The 15,262-nt window shown below is 36.5% G+C and overlaps 2 protein-coding genes across 4 annotated transcripts; one reads left to right on the top strand and one right to left on the bottom strand.

Moving 5' to 3' along the window:
- The first annotated feature begins 4,364 nt into the window (after positions 1–4,364).
- Positions 4,365–12,079, top strand: DYNLT5 (dynein light chain Tctex-type family member 5). 3 transcript variants are annotated; one of them, XM_014054886.2, is made up of 5 exons: positions 4,365–4,689; positions 6,437–6,554; positions 7,534–7,625; positions 9,698–9,822; positions 10,513–12,079. In XM_014054886.2, the coding sequence occupies exons 2-5, from the start codon at positions 6,442–6,444 to the stop codon at positions 10,714–10,716; spliced, it is 534 nt and encodes a 177-aa protein (XP_013910361.1). In that variant the 5' UTR covers positions 4,365–4,689; positions 6,437–6,441; the 3' UTR covers positions 10,717–12,079. The 3 variants fall into 3 exon arrangements, with proteins under 3 accessions (XP_013910361.1, XP_013910360.1, XP_013910359.1); XM_014054885.2 differs by having other exon boundaries at positions 4,365–4,829; XM_014054884.2 differs by having other exon boundaries at positions 4,367–4,858.
- Positions 12,080–13,126: 1,047 nt separating this feature from the next.
- Positions 13,127–14,388, bottom strand: INSL5 (insulin like 5). Its single transcript, XM_087720756.1, has 2 exons — positions 14,259–14,388; positions 13,127–13,320 (listed from the first exon to the last, which is right to left on the bottom strand). The coding sequence occupies exons 1-2, from the start codon at positions 14,386–14,388 to the stop codon at positions 13,127–13,129; spliced, it is 324 nt and encodes a 107-aa protein (XP_087576882.1).
- Positions 14,389–15,262: the final 874 nt, after the last annotated feature.

Raw genomic sequence — 15,262 nt, 5'->3', positions numbered from 1 at the left:
GAGGGTGTGTGTATGTGTTATATGTGGGTGTAATTCTTCTGCCTGGGTTCCATCTGAGACTTAGGGGAACTACTTTTTATTGTTATGTCAACCATCACATCTACTTTATGAAGAAACTGCACATACATTTTATTTATCTTTATGAGCTATGTATTATCAAATTGATCTGGGCAGAAGACATTTCTTAGATATGACAAAATAAATGCATTAGCTGAGAAATGCATATTTTTATAATTTTCATAATTATATTTTAATAATTTTCCCTATTTTAAATTCCTAATTTAAAAATTCATCATGGTATTTTATCATGATAGCCAAAACACTTGATTACTTCAAAATCAAACTGTTCAATCATTGAGTCAAACTATTTTTGCTTCCAAATGTACAACTCTGTTCCTGGCAGATTCTGAAAGTATCGGTTGATGCAAGAGCTAATTCCAGTGATGCTAATCATCTTAAACGATTAAGAATGTGTCCCATAGAGTCAGTAAAAATGCAAACCACTCTGAACAATTTCTCTTTTTTAAGTGGCAAGAAGGATTTTCTACAGTTGAAGGTGGTACCTTTTAGATTTCAAATGTTAGGGTGTTGATTTATTAGATCCATATCCCATCTTTCATTCAGCTCAAGATGTTACACATGACATCATTCATCCCATTTTTCCTTCTAACAATCTTAAATATCAGCATCTAAATGAGAGGAGCAAAGCAAGGAATGTGCATCAAAATAACACAAAGAGCACTGCAATACAAGCCCTATTTTCTATGTTCATCACATCGCATACCCCACCAAAGATATACACCTTATACCCAGTGCCACTTTCACCATTGTGACTAGTCTGAAATCGCCTAATGGATTTTTGTAGCCAAAAGGAGTCTAGAACCTAGGTTTCCCCAATCCAATATTACACTGGCAATGATTAAAGTTGGTTATTGATTGTTTGGTGAGCATTTCAGTGCAGACCAAGCAATCTGTGGAAGTCTAAAATCTGCCTTACACACTTATTAACTTCTTAAAAATTGTATAATTGTGCTTCAGATGAATGTGCATATGAGAACTGTTACCTTCAATCTGTGAGTCTAAAAATGCATCTCAGTTGGGGACACTAACACACTAGTAATATTAGTGCATTAGAAGATACTAATTTTCTGAAGTTATGTTTTAATGGCTGATAAACTGTAGGCATGCATGTATTTTGGATTAAAGGCTCAGAAAAACTAAATATTAAATTTCAGTCATGTTGAACTGTTGTATACTTTATATTAAAAAAACATTATTTACCGGCATGCAGTTTAGCATTTGCAGATCCTGGGTTTTACTTCTAAAAGATACAGTATTTGAGTCCTGAAATAGATTCCATGGTGTTTTATCAGATATCATACTGTATCATTTTATATTTTAAAAACCTGTGTACAAACTGTTTATAGATATTTGTGGACACAAAATACACATGTATATTTTTAAACATTAAAGTTTAAGTCTGGACATCTCAGATTTTGTGTGAAATGAAATACACTATCCTTATAGTCTAGTTGGCTGTTTACTGCTTAGTTTATGATGAAACATTGCTGCCAATATGGTGGTATCCCTCCCAAAAAATGTAAATTGTAGAAAACGTTTGTGGCATCAAGAGTTCCTGCCTCAAAGTTCTGAATCAAACCACTGGTGATATGAATGTGTTGTATTGACTTGTTGAAGATAATCATAAAACCACATATTTTCAATGTTTCTTTTCCTTTTAGATTAGAAAACAAATGTCTATTTTTTTGTAAATAATGATTTTTATAAATGGATTTTCTTCATAATTTCCCTTAAACATCCATTTCACAAAAACCCAAAATATGCAATTGTTTATCACACATATACAAATAGGGTTCCCATTTCAGAACAAACTTTATGAAAGTTACACAAGGAGAACATTAAATAACAATTAAGCTGTAATTTAAATGTGACTTTCTTTTTCCCTTTGAAAATAAATGAGAAATCTAAAAGTAACATTTTGTTTTGGCTTTTTGTTTTATTTCTTCCAACTCACATTACTTTTAATTAATAGCTCTATTTGTTTAATACTCTCTTAACATTAGCAGTACTGGTGACACTAATAATAACTAATGTACAATTAGTTTTTGAAGAAAGTCTGAAACAAATGGTGCTTCAAGGAATATTACAAAAGAGTAATGATGTTGGTATAACTCTTCTCCCATTGAAATGTTCAAAAACACTGGCAATTAAACATGCTTTTTATTTGAGGCAGAATCAATTCAGAAGAACAAATTCATATCATGTCTGAGGGTGCCTCCTCCTCCTCTTGATATGGGAAAACCACTCACAAATCCTGGTTTTGACAGCATCAATTCAGCAGTGTTAGAGACAGGTGATTTTATTGTGGTAGAACTATCAAAGGAGCTTTCTGCTGTGGTGAAGAAACTAATATCTCAATAGTTAGTTATATTCCATTTTTCCAAGTTGATTTTTCACCTTTCCAATTTGGCCAATAGCCCTGGAATTTCCAAATGATCCCCATCTAATGCTAACCAGTTTCTGACTTTACCCAGTTTTTACAATCAGCCAATGTAAGACGCTACCATCTGCAAAGATATCACATCAGTTAAAATGATGGTGATAATGATGTTATCCGTTGAATCATGCCCAATTTTCGGCGAATCTCTGGACCAGCTCTTTTCACATTTTCGGATCTTGAATTAACTTGTATGACTTTTTCAGAATTTTTTAAAGTCTGGCTGCTATTGGCTTTGATAGTATCTAGCCAGCAAGTTGTTTTGTGGCCTCATTTCCATTTATTACTGATCATTCAAAGCATAACTGCTTTTCTAATAAATTTGATCAGCTGCTATATTTCTTTGCAACCCCACTGGTTTCATAGCCAGCTTCAATCCTCACATGCAGGGAAAGGAAGTGGATAACAATGTTTACGCTCTGTAAGTCTACCAAGGTAATGTAAACCCAGCAATCTTTTCTTTCACTTTTATCTTCAGCAAATCATACTTATTTCAGGAGCCCAATAAAATTAGCTAAATAAATGGGAAAGCCTATCTGGGTAGCCATAGTCTAGTGGGCAGCTAGTTTCTCTAATGAGAAAATAAACCAAGTGTGAAAGATACATGCAGAGATGCATTTATGTCCAACCACACAAAGACATGGAAGTAGAGGAAAAAGATGGGGCTGGAAAGAATTCAGAATATTTGCTATTTTCAATGTACTAAGATTAGTTTTCACTGAGCCCCATGCGGTGATAAGGGCACATCAAGTGACATATATGGGGAAAAAATCCCTTGGGCGATAAATTTTCACCAGGACATATTGTTTTGTATTCCATTCTAGGTCTTTTAAGTTGTCTTCATGTGTACCCAATTTTAATTATGTTCCTTTTAGTTCATTTCCTACCCAATATCAGTCTTAAAGATGACCACAAAATGTATCTATGATGTAATTCTTAACAATAAAAGAATGTCCCAGACATTTAGATGAGAAAGGGATAATTAGGTTGATGCCTGTGTCCTTACAGGAGAGAGGACTGGGTGACTTTGGGTCAGTCACTCCTTCTATGATCTCAGGCTTTGGCAATAAGCCAGTCAGTCAATTCCTGTCACAACCAGTAGATCACCACTCACTTGATCTGGGGGGAAAAGCAGATCCGGCACTTGAGGGAAAACGCTAGGAAGAAGCAACAATTTTTATATATTAGGCAAACACTGTAGGTCATATTCTCAGGAAGCCAAAGTTGCCTCATAAGCTAATAAACTATTAAGGGGTTTTCCTCAGTACACCCCCCGCCCTTCCAATCATGGGGAGGATCAAAAGGCTGCTGGCCTAGGAATTCAGAGACACGAACTGCAAGATACTGGAAGTCCGGAGTGGGACGACTCACCAGGGCCAACTTGCCGCGCGGACAACTCACAGGCCATTTTAACAATTCAATTTAATTATTCGAAATATAGAAACAATGATTTCATTTTTTGTCACCCACATTCCGTTCTGTCCCTCCTTTCGCATCCTTTCTTTGATGATTCCTATTCCACCATGTATTTGATATTAGTGTAACTCTTGTCCCCCAGCAAATTGTCTCATGGCGAGTTGTCCCGCGCCAAGTTGTCTGCGGCGAGATGGCCGTGACTTATTGTCATAGACCCCGCTGGAGATCGCGGCTCGGGGCAGCCCAGAGAAAGGCTACAACGCTTCCTCGCCCCGAGCGAGGCCGACTAAGAACCCCGAGCGCGCAAGATTCCAAGGCGGAGCAACCTCGCAGCGGGGAGAGAAAAACGGGAGCCGAAAAACCCACTCGCGGCTCGGGAGGCAGAGCGGCAAAAGGTGCAGCTCGGGAAAGGAGCCGGCGGGGTAGATGCGCGCGCAGAGCTTTTGCTTTAAACTCCCTTTTTGGCTGGCGGCTAGTCTGCTCTACCGCTTGAACGGTGGAGCGGACTTCCAGTCGCGTTCTTCGCACGCTGCGCCCTGGCAGCCTTCTCTTCCACCTCAACATGGGCGCCTGAAGCCACAAATGCCAGCCTGTCTTTCTCTCGCCGCGAGTCGCTCCGCTCCACTCCCTCACAGCCTCTCTGGAGGCGGAGGCAAGGCTAAGACCGCCCTTCCCTTTCAGCCGTCGAGGGCCCAAGTTGTCGTCCGGGAAACCAGCAACATCTCCGGCTTCCCAGGGTTGCTGCGGCGAAAGCGGTAAGGACCGCGGCAACCGTCTTTCGGGTGCCCAGCGTCCGGATAGCTGGCAAAACGCAGCAAGGAGTAAAAGGTTGCTTCTCAGTTGGATGCCACTTAGCGGTGGTTCGGATGGTTGGCAGTCGAGATAGGACGGCGCGGTGAGCAGTCTGGCGGACTAGTTAATGGGGTAAAGAGCATGTTTTTGTCGGCACTGGGTTGGGTTCGGACTCAAGTTGGAGACCTGGAAACGTCCCACAAGGACAATGAAAGCCCCTTGATCTCCTCCAGGCGATCGGTCGAAGTCGGATTCCCCTGGGAGAAAGACTGTAGAGATGATCAGCCATCCAGGTCATGCTTGTCCCAAAGGTGCATTTTCAGGAGGCAACTGGACTTTCTTGGTTTTTTTTCCTTTTGAAGACGTTTCACTTCTCATCCTAGAAGCTTCTTCAGCTCTGACACCATTCCCCGCTATCCTGTCAGAGCTGAAGAAGCTTCTTGGATGAGAAACGAAACATCTTCAAAAGAAAAACAACAACAAAGTCCAGTTGACTCCTGAAAATGCACCTTTGGGACCCGAGAGAATGAATTTTTGCAGACCTGGTGGGGTGCTTCATTTAAAGCAGAATATAGCATTTGAAATAATTACACAGATCACTGATTTCATTTCACTAGGCATTAAAATCCCCAAAGAAATTGGACTTTCTTGTTTTGTTTTTTCTTTGAAGACTTCGCTTCTCACCCAAGACCTGAAGAAAAGTTTTGGATGACAAAGCAAAACGTTTCCAAAGGAAAAAACAACAACCAAGAAAGTCCAGTTGAACGGACAAAAATAGAAGGGCAAAACTTAAGTTTAAGTTTAAGTTTTATTTTATTTATATGCCGCCCTATTCCCTAAAGGGACTCAGGGCGGCGAACAGCTCAAACGGGAAGGGGAACATACAAATACAAAACAGACATTTAAAATGACCAACAACCACACCTGTCGAGAGGGGAAGGGAGCTCATCAACCCCAGGCCTGCCGACACAGCCAGGTTTTAACAGATTTTCGGAAAGCCAGGAGAGAGGTGAGGGTCCGAATCTCCGTGGGGAGTTCGTTCCAAAGGGCTGGAGCTGCAACAGAGAAGGCCCTCCCCCGGGTCGTAGCCAGATGGCATTGGCTAGTGGATGGAACCCGGAGGAGGCCGACCCTGTGCGATCTAATGGGTCTTTGGGAGGTAAAACATCAATAGGGATATTTCCTGAGGAGAATGTAGAGTTTGTGGAGCATGAATTGAATGTTCAACTTATGGATTTCTTATAGTATTAAAAAAAAAATCTGGAAAACACACTGAATGTATGATAGAATTGGCTGTGGGTTTTCCCAAGAATAAATTTGCTATTTTAAAGTGTCACTTGTTGAATCTGGAGAGTAATAAGTGCAGATTTTGTATTCCAGAATTAACAACTTTCTCTGAAGTACTCTTGATTTTTGTTAGTGCCCCGTTCCTCTCATTTTGATTGCAAACAAGGGAGTTGCAAAATCTTGTTTGTAGTAATGCTGTGATCATAGGTGGTTCTCAATTCCACTTAGGTTACAGGTTACAAAAGAAAAAAAAACATAATTATGTGATGATGTAATTGTTTTTGCCAAAGACTTTAAAAGCTAATGCAATGTACATTTACGCCTTTTCAGTTATTTGATTTTGTAAAATGGACATTCATTTCTTTATCAGCTGCCAATACCTTTTCAGCTAAATATTAAGTTTAAAGTATAATTCATGTCTAGTAAATATGTCAGAGATCATGAAGGATAAAGCCACCCGCTTGGCCAAGAACAGAGGCAGCACATCTTCTTTGGGGAGCCATGAGATCAGAGCAAAGGATTTCTTTGGAAGAAACAAAGAGTAAGTAGCAGTGTTATATTTTCTTATTTTTCATCTTATTAATTCTTTGGTAGTCTGTTGGGTTATTTCCTTTGGGCACCCTGAGGTTAACACTGTTTTATATTTAGCCATGGAAATGCCCGGTGATAGTTAAAAACTCCTAGAGTATTTAGCTATTTTTAAGAAGCTGTCCTGTCCTGAGAACCATATTGAATAAAGATTCTATAGTTATTTCATAGCATGTTGTTCTACCATGGGGTATGTTCCAGTTGCAAGATGAGATTGGAAAGAATAGACAGAATGGAAGGGAATAAAAATGGCAGTTTTCAAGTAACTAAAAGGTTGTCATGTAAAGAACAGAGTTGTTGTAGAGCAATATTCCGCAACCTCAGCAACTTTAAGATTTGTGGACTTGTACTTCTCCAGGCATGGGAGTAATTCTATATCAAGACTATACTTATTATTATGAACAAAATCAATGGAGCTTAACATACCAAGAATCCCTATTCTGATAGTTCTTACATTCCTTGATAATACTTGAACAGGAGATGAAGTGAGAGGGGAATGGAAGGAGGGTGAGATGGAAGGGAGGGGGAGAAAGGAAAGTTAAGGGGGAGGGGAAGTAGAAGAGGGGAATGTTGAAGGGGAGAAAGGAAAGTTGGAGGGGGGAGAAAGAAAGGGTGTATGGAGGGTTGAAGCGTTATGTTGGTTTTGTATTTTGGAATATAAGAAGAGTTATGTTTATTGCTTAATGTTATATGGCCTCAATCTTGCACAGTATATATGTGATTATATAAAATGAAAATGAATAAAATATTTTAAACAAAAAAAAATTCTATATCAAGACTATACTTATTATTATGAACAAAATCAATGGAGCTTAACATACCAAGAATCCCTATTCTGATAGTTCTTACATTCCTTGATAATACTTGAACAGGTTGTTCATTTTTAAATTAATATGGCAATGAATACAGTTATTGTTGGTTATTATGTTTAGCTCTGTAAGTACTGTGTCATATATGGATGAACCTGGCCACCATGAAGATAGCCTGCGTCCAGCTATTCAGATGGAGAACACATACCAATTAGGTAAATATAATTTTCATATTGATTGTCCAGTCCCCCATGTAAGATATTTAGGACTTACTGTATTCTCTAGACCAGATTAACTTATGCAAGACTGATAATAATGGTGAAACAAGTATATTTAATAAAGGTGATGGCATCAAGCAGTAGGAGCAGCCTAGGTATTTCATAACCAGACATCATTCTTCGGTTTCTAGGTCATGCTGTTTCCTTCTCTTTCCAACTTTGACATTCTAATCTCCAATTAGAAGAATATATCTTACTTACATGTTCCATCAGTTCCAGACTAAATTTGATTGCCAAAGTCATCAACCTCTAAAGTCATTATCTGTCTTGAGCATCTTCTTTTATTATTGCTACCCGATATAGGTGCTTCTTATTTTAGCTGGGAAGCTGGGTTCAGCTTGGTACCCTTAGTATGAACATTGGGAGCATGCCTGCAGCCTCTTTGAACATCCCTCCCAAGATTACCCCTCCTAGTATAATGACACAATATGGCAGGCTTTGAGGATGGATATACTTTACAGTAACGTCCTTATATTTTGTTAAAAGCAGGGTTAAAACAGTTTAGTGCAAAATAAAGTTGCCTTCCTGCTTTCAATTGGGTAGGAATGAAAAACATAGATGCAGAACAAATAAACTATACAATTTAAAAAAGTATATGTCGGAAGGAAATCTGTTGGGAAAAAAATTGATCGGCAGCAAGACATCCATAATCTTGGAAAGGCAATGTTTCAATAGAGTTATAAGCTAATAACTCTATTGAAACATTGCCTTTTGAAGATTATGAATGTCTTGCAGGCAATCAATTTTTTTGGTATGGAGCTGCCAAACTTTTTATCAATTTGGAATGATTTCATAATATAATTTCATGCATATACTGCACTTTGAAAATAAAGTTATAGGTTTTTTAAAAAACCATCCAAAGATTATATATAGCATACCTTGACAAATGTATAGTTACATTAAAAATAATTTTAAAAGAGAAATGAAATTTTAAAAAAGGGAAGGTTCATAAACAATAATATGGTCCTTTACTCTTTATAAAAATGCTATTATTCAATTCTTTTGTAAAATCAACAGCTTTATTTAAATCCAGTTTGGAAAAAAAGACATTCACAGATACTAAATATATGCATTCTGCTTTAATGTAATTCAAAGTTTCAGGGAGATGCTCATTAAAATATAAAGTTGCCATCCAACATGAGAGACCAGCAAAAAGCACATTTAACCCAGGAAGCTACTAACAAAAGACATAGCTCTGAATAATTCAAACATCCAACAGTTTTGCAGTGTAACTCTTTTCCATCAGTTGGTTTTGAGAAGGAAGGGCTAAGGAGTTACTTTTTGAAATCACAGATCATTTAGCTGCTTTGTCTCAAAGCATTATATTCAGTCCTCCATGCTGTTCAATATCTAGATTCAGTCACCTGGGAGATCAGAACCTTGGAGTGAAGTGCCATCAGCACATCAACAAAATCCACCATTATTCTAAAAACCCTCTTTTCTGAGTTGGGCTGAATGGGGGGAAAAGTTGAAATTAAAATTTAACAATAGAAATGCTGATGATAGATAGGAAATTTCTTAGGGCACTTGAGCATCACTGAATCCATTTTTTTCTAAGAAAGGCTCCAGAGATCTCAGCAGATTCTCAAAGAGAACACACACAAAAATTAAGGACCTCTGCTCTAAACAGCCTGAGGACCAACTGTTTGAAGGAGAACATCCCCCCCCCCCACAAGTGTAGATCTGTTCAGGCTTTAAGAGCAGAGGCCCTTTTGAAGATTCCCCTTTTATGAATATCACAAAATGGGCATCTGCAAGAAGGTCCTATTCCTAAATCCTTTCAGGCTATGGAAACCACTTCCTTAGAAATTACCCTAGCTCCATTTTCTCTCTGTGTTTAGCAAATTTATAAAGAAGGGACTCTTTTGTCAAATTTTAACTGATGATTAATATTAAAGTCAGTTTACACACCTTTCCTATTTCTGTTTTAATAATTGTTATCTACTTTTTAATCAAATAGAAAGGAATGACATGGATTAAATAAAATGAGTTATCTCTCTGCTTCTCAGGTCCTACAAAGTATTTCCCAGTCACTGCTGTGAATAACATCTTGAAGGATGTGGTAGTAAGTTATCTACAGGAAGAACAATATGAAGCAGAGTTGTGCAGGCAAATGACTAAAACTATATCTGAGGTACAAAATTATCACTAAAGTAAGAATTAAAATCAGTATTGGAATAGATCTTATAGAAACTCTAAAGTGCAGATAGAGGGGAATCTATCTTAAGCTTTATTTGAACGAAGTTTCAATTGTTTTTCAGCAACACAACACAACAATGGGACATTAAGAGTGAAATATTAAGATAGCTTTAAAAATATTTGATAATTGTGTTAGCCTGTGTCAGGACATATTCAAATGAACTTTTTCAGCTATGATTTTATATCTCAAGTTATTTGTTGAGAAGCTCATAGTGCTACTTTACTATTCTTTTGTAAAATAGAAAAAGAAATTGCAAAGAACTTTTCAGGCTATTCAGAATGTACTTTTCTCTATTATATACCTTTATATATTATTGAATACGATGTCATTGCTGCATGAGGGAACAGCTGAAGGTCAAGAATTTATGATGCAATCTATAATTTAGGAATTTATAACTGTCTATACCATAGGAGTAAATTGCCCTGACTAACTGTAGAATCAGCTTTTGTGACTTTCAATCAACAATACTTGATCTTCTAAATTATTTGGAATTATAAATCCAATTTCATAATCAATTGTACTTAAAATGGAATGGTTTTAAACAGATTTGTACTGTATTCTAAGAATTTCTAATTCTAACTCTAACAGTAACTAAGAGTTTAAGCAAGTATATATTTCTCCTAGGTAATAAAAGCCAGGATAAAAGACCTGATGGTACCAAGATACAAAATTATTGTGATTATATACATTGGACAGCTAGGTAAACAGAGCATGCAGATTGGAAGCAGATGCCTTTGGGATACTACAAGTGATACTTTTTCTTCATATTCCTTTAAAAATAGATCATTGTTTGCTCTTGCAAATGTCTATGCCCTTTACTCTGAATGATGATGCAAAAGATGTGAACTGAAAAACAAACTAGATCTTATTTTTTAATTATACTTCTATCCACATTACCTCCACTACCAATCCACATTACCAATCACCTCCACTAGATCGATTAGATCCCACAGATTAGGCCTCCTCCGAATTCCATCCGCCGGCCAGTGTCGACTGGCGACTACCCGGAGGAGAGCCTTCTCTGTGGCTGCTCCGACCCTCTGGAACGAACTCTCCGTGGAGATTCGAACGCTCACCACCCTCCAGGCCTTCCGCAAAGCCCTTAAAACCTGGCTGTTCCGACAGGCCTGGGGCTAAAGAGCTGTTGCCCCCGTCTCGAATGGTATGACTGTTGTGTGTTTTTAAATTATGCATTGTTATGTTTTGTTTTTTAATTTTTTGTTTGTACCCTCCTTCCCTGATTTGAATTGTGAGCCGCCCTGAGTCCCCTTCGGGGGAAAAGGGCAGCATATAAATATAATAAAATCAAATCAATCAAACATTAACATGGTGATAAGTTGTATTAATAAACTAATGTGCATAGTTGTTATGTTTACTAAATAATCTATTAATTATGGAAGAAAACATTAATTAATTTTTGAGACACCCGTATTGTAATTGCAACTAATGACCCAGCTATTTGGTCCTGAATACAATGGTGCTTAAAAATTTGTGAACCCTTTTGACTTTTCAGTGGTTCTGCATTAATGGTGTGTGGTTTGGTATCATTTTCCTCAATAAATAAACAAGTATAATGTTCCTGATTCATTAGTTTAATTAGGTTCTCTTTAATGTGGAGAACAGGTCCTATTTTAAGTAATATTTGTGCAGAAATATTGAAAATTCAGAGGGGTTCACAAACTTTGAAGCACCATTGTAGTTTTCAGGAAGAGATTCAGTATCCCTGTTATAATTACCTGTGATGGAATAATAGGTTTAAATGTGAGATACAATTACCTGTTTACATTCTTGAATAATGATTGGTGTATAAGCATAATAAGCAGATTTGTTTATACTTACACAGATAACTATTTTGAAAGGTAAGCTGATCCATTAGAAACACAATTTGGCTTTTCGCAGAAATGTATGTGTTAATAGAAAGGCAGTGGGAAACTATATGGTAGTGTACACAGTAGATAATAGCAATAGTAATTTGTGTTTTTTCCCTTTCTTTTTGTAAAATGGTTAGATAAGGACATGACTGGTTAAGGAGCAGCCCACTTCCTAAGAGGCTGCCTATTGAGCAGATACAGCTAAATAATATAAATATAAAAATATTTTAAAATCACTTGTTAAATGTATTGATAAACTGTATAAAGTTTCAAAAAAGAAATACAAGGATTCAATTTGAAATAAAAACATGTAGAAACCATTTATAGTTACCTTTTGTCTATTTGTATTTATGTTTTTCCATTAATAAGTACATGATAACTCGTCTTAAAAGATCAAGACGCACAAGAATAAATAGCCCAGATGGTAGCACATGATTTGAAGCTGATTTAAATTTCAGGCATGAAATGTTGGAATCACAGTAAGGCAGTCACAAAACTTTGCGGCTTATGAGTAGAGGTATCACAGTCACCACCTGAAATCTGTAGTCCAATGGAGGCAACACCCCCCCCCCAATTAAAATGCATTTGGAATGAGGCTGTGAGATGAGAGTAATGTGAAATATGTAGCCCATATGACTGCTAGCTGCAGCTGTTCTGGAACACTGACCATTTCTTGAAACCAAATGTTTTTCAACCAAGAATATTGGTAGGCCTTTCCCTATCTCTGTAAAAAAAAAATTACAACATTCTCTTTCCTGCATTCCTTCCCCAAATAGTTTTTTCTTTTTCCACCAAATATTTATCATCACTATTTGCAAGTTTCCTTGCAAAAACCTCAGAAGTATCTTTATTTTGAGATCAGTCCAGGCAAGAAGTAATTAGAAGAATAAACATTGAAATGCCTAGATCGATATTGTCTCTTCTGGCTGTCATTCCAGGATTTCAGTCAGGATTTCCATTAGCTTTATCATGGATTAAAGCTCCTAAACTGAACCATCGAGCTCTATCATTCATTCAAACTGTTCTTTGAATTCCATAAGAAAGTGAAACATGTTCAGAGATATATTTTTTTAAATTTGCAAGCCCAATAGTATTTTTATGCATTGACAAGAACAGTTTAGGGAAACTAATTTATTGAATTGCACATTTATTTCAAAAGTTAGGAAACAAAGCAACTAACTTCAGATGGCTGATACACAAGTATGGATAATGTGTTTCTAATTTATGTAATATCCTAAACAAAATAGGAGTTAGGAGCATCTGCAGAGCTGGGGAATACAAAGTGTAACAGAAAAGATTTGAAAATGCTATATTCTAGACATGATGCGTCTTAATTAGATAAGCTTCCATAGCAGGACTTTAATATTTTAGCACAGTGAATTTATAGTGTTTGCACTACATCCAATAGTACAACAAGTGATTGTAAGCTGCACAACATCCTTGCTTCTTTTGTGTACAGACTTCTGTTGCATGTCTTGCAAATCTTTCTCAGACTCCATGTAGTACTGGATTAATTCGTTGCTTTGGGATTTTGACTTCTCCATGTAATTTCCATTGGCATCTGTGGAATGAGATTAAATTATAAATATGTATGCATTTCTTGTTCCATTACATAAAAATGAGAGGCAAGCAAGTTCAGATTTTATGTCCATAAACCTAAAATTTAAAACTATTACCAAATAAAAGTTGATGTTTTTAAATTTTTCCTGTGTGCATAGTCTGTGTTGTTAATATTTAGAAGATCAACCTGGAAGTTTCAGTCTAAGAATTTATACTGGAACAACTGCATTGCTTTCAGAAAGCTTTGCTTTTCCAGAAAGTATATCCTAAACTGAAGCTAACTTCTTTTCAAAAGAATGAAGATGATTATATCTTCTTCCAAATGCTTCTGTAATTAGAATAGGAATTATATATTAACTTCAAAAGATCAAAAGCAAACTGATTTTGAGTTTTGTAATCATGCACTTGATTTCAGTGAGCCTTAAGAGATGTTGCTTCATTCACCAAAATATATTCCTGAAGACTCCTTTAAAGTTCTGAATTTCTATATTCTATATTCAATTCTCTATATCTGTCTGTCTGTCTGTCTGTCTAACCATCTATTTAAAACAAAATAATCCCAACACCTATCATTAAAAAATAGCTTGTAGAAATCTAAAAACTGATTTATATGTATTATCCTATGCAATATTGCTCACAATATTATGTAGCATATTTCAAAGCTTGCATAGGTTGAGACATAGGGACTTGAATAGATAACTGCCAGCTCTGGTCCATTTAAGAACCTCTTCTGGTGCTCCTACCATCAAAATAGGGCAGAATGAGATTTCTCCATGTTAGTTTCTGTTTTATTAGTTATAATGTTATTACTTTTATAATATAACTCATCTTTAAAATGTTTTTTATTAAACCATAGCATAGTAAAATCAAGTTAATGGTAAATTTATTTATGACTGATTGCTTGCCAAATTATGAATATTTGGGAAATTATATGCTTACCTATGAGCACTTCTGAGAAAGGGTCACCAAGTTGTCTTCTCCACCGTGATCCTCCACAAGCAAAGACAACAGCTCTGACAAATTCTCTCCCACAGAGTTTAATAGTTGTTGCTTCAGAATGTATAGCCATGACACAGAGGAAAAGCAGCCCTACTAGTACCACCTTCATTTTGTAGATAAAACTTGTAGCAATTTGAGCAGGAAAGAAGTAAAGAGCCGCTAGAGGTTCATGCTGAGATCTGGCATCAATTTATATGTATCTGGGCTGTTGGTTGAATGACGTGGGCAGAACTAGTAAAATATTTTCTGATGGCTTTAAGTGCTGTAGGTTATGTGCCTGGGTTGTTCTCAAATAGTTACTGATGTTTCAGTATATCACTATATTGGCTAAGAACAGCTGCACAGTCAGTGTTCCAGAACATTTATAGAATTATTCTGAATTATTCTTATTGATTAGATCAATATTATAAATGTGCACTTCATCCAAACATCCCAGTTTCACTTGTGATATTTAACTAAGTGCAAGTTATTGTGGCTGCTATAATTTTTAAGCAGTGGACATTGCTTAGCTAGTAAGAACATTCCAGGTTGCTTTGGAACATTTAGCAGAATTATTGGATTCTCTGAATTTTTCCAATGCTTTAATCATATACTGCATGTGCTGGTCCAGCAATTGATCTTTTGTATTGAAATTTTGCAGATTTTGAAAACCATCAATGAATAATTTTGGAATGAGAGAGAATAATTTTGTGTTTTGATTTGTTTTTCTGTTTCTATTGCACTCTGATATAATCTATTTTAAGATAGTATCAGTTTCTGAAATTATGGATTTCACGCAAGGATGACATAGGATGTTGCAGAGAGTTGAAATTCTGAGAAAAAGCATTTAGATCATAAAAGTATCTTGCTTCAGCTTGCATGTGTAGATAAAACTAAAATAACTAGGAGCAGTTACTCACAATTGTTGAAAGCAATTGTTGATGATAACAGAATTAACTTTTGAC

The sequence above is a fragment of the Thamnophis sirtalis genome, unplaced genomic scaffold (assembly GCF_051295495.1).
Source record: "Thamnophis sirtalis isolate CommonGarterSnake01/CBP01778 unplaced genomic scaffold, rThaSir2_p1.2 scaffold_7, whole genome shotgun sequence".
Lineage (NCBI taxonomy): Eukaryota > Metazoa > Chordata > Lepidosauria > Squamata > Natricidae > Thamnophis > Thamnophis sirtalis.
Note: the sequence above shows the minus strand (reverse complement) of the source record. Positions and strands in the feature narration are given on the sequence as shown.

What these genes read in the sequence shown, in the direction of transcription:
- DYNLT5 (XM_014054886.2), top strand. Translation starts at nt 6,442, where the DNA reads ATGTCAGAGATCATGAAGGATAAAGCCACCCGCTTGGCCAAGAACAGA. An exon ending in TTCTTTGGAAGAAACAAAGA is followed by an intron (nt 6,555 to 7,533) that starts GTAAGTAGCAGT and finishes TATTATGTTTAG; the next exon opens with CTCTGTAAGTACTGTGTCAT. An exon ending in GGAGAACACATACCAATTAG is followed by an intron (nt 7,626 to 9,697) that starts GTAAATATAATT and finishes TCTGCTTCTCAG; the next exon opens with GTCCTACAAAGTATTTCCCA.
- INSL5 (XM_087720756.1), bottom strand. Translation starts at nt 14,388, where the DNA reads ATGGCTATACATTCTGAAGCAACAACTATTAAACTCTGTGGGAGAGAA. An exon ending in TTTCTCAGAAGTGCTCATAG is followed by an intron (nt 13,321 to 14,258) that starts GTAAGCATATAA and finishes CTCATTCCACAG; the next exon opens with ATGCCAATGGAAATTACATG.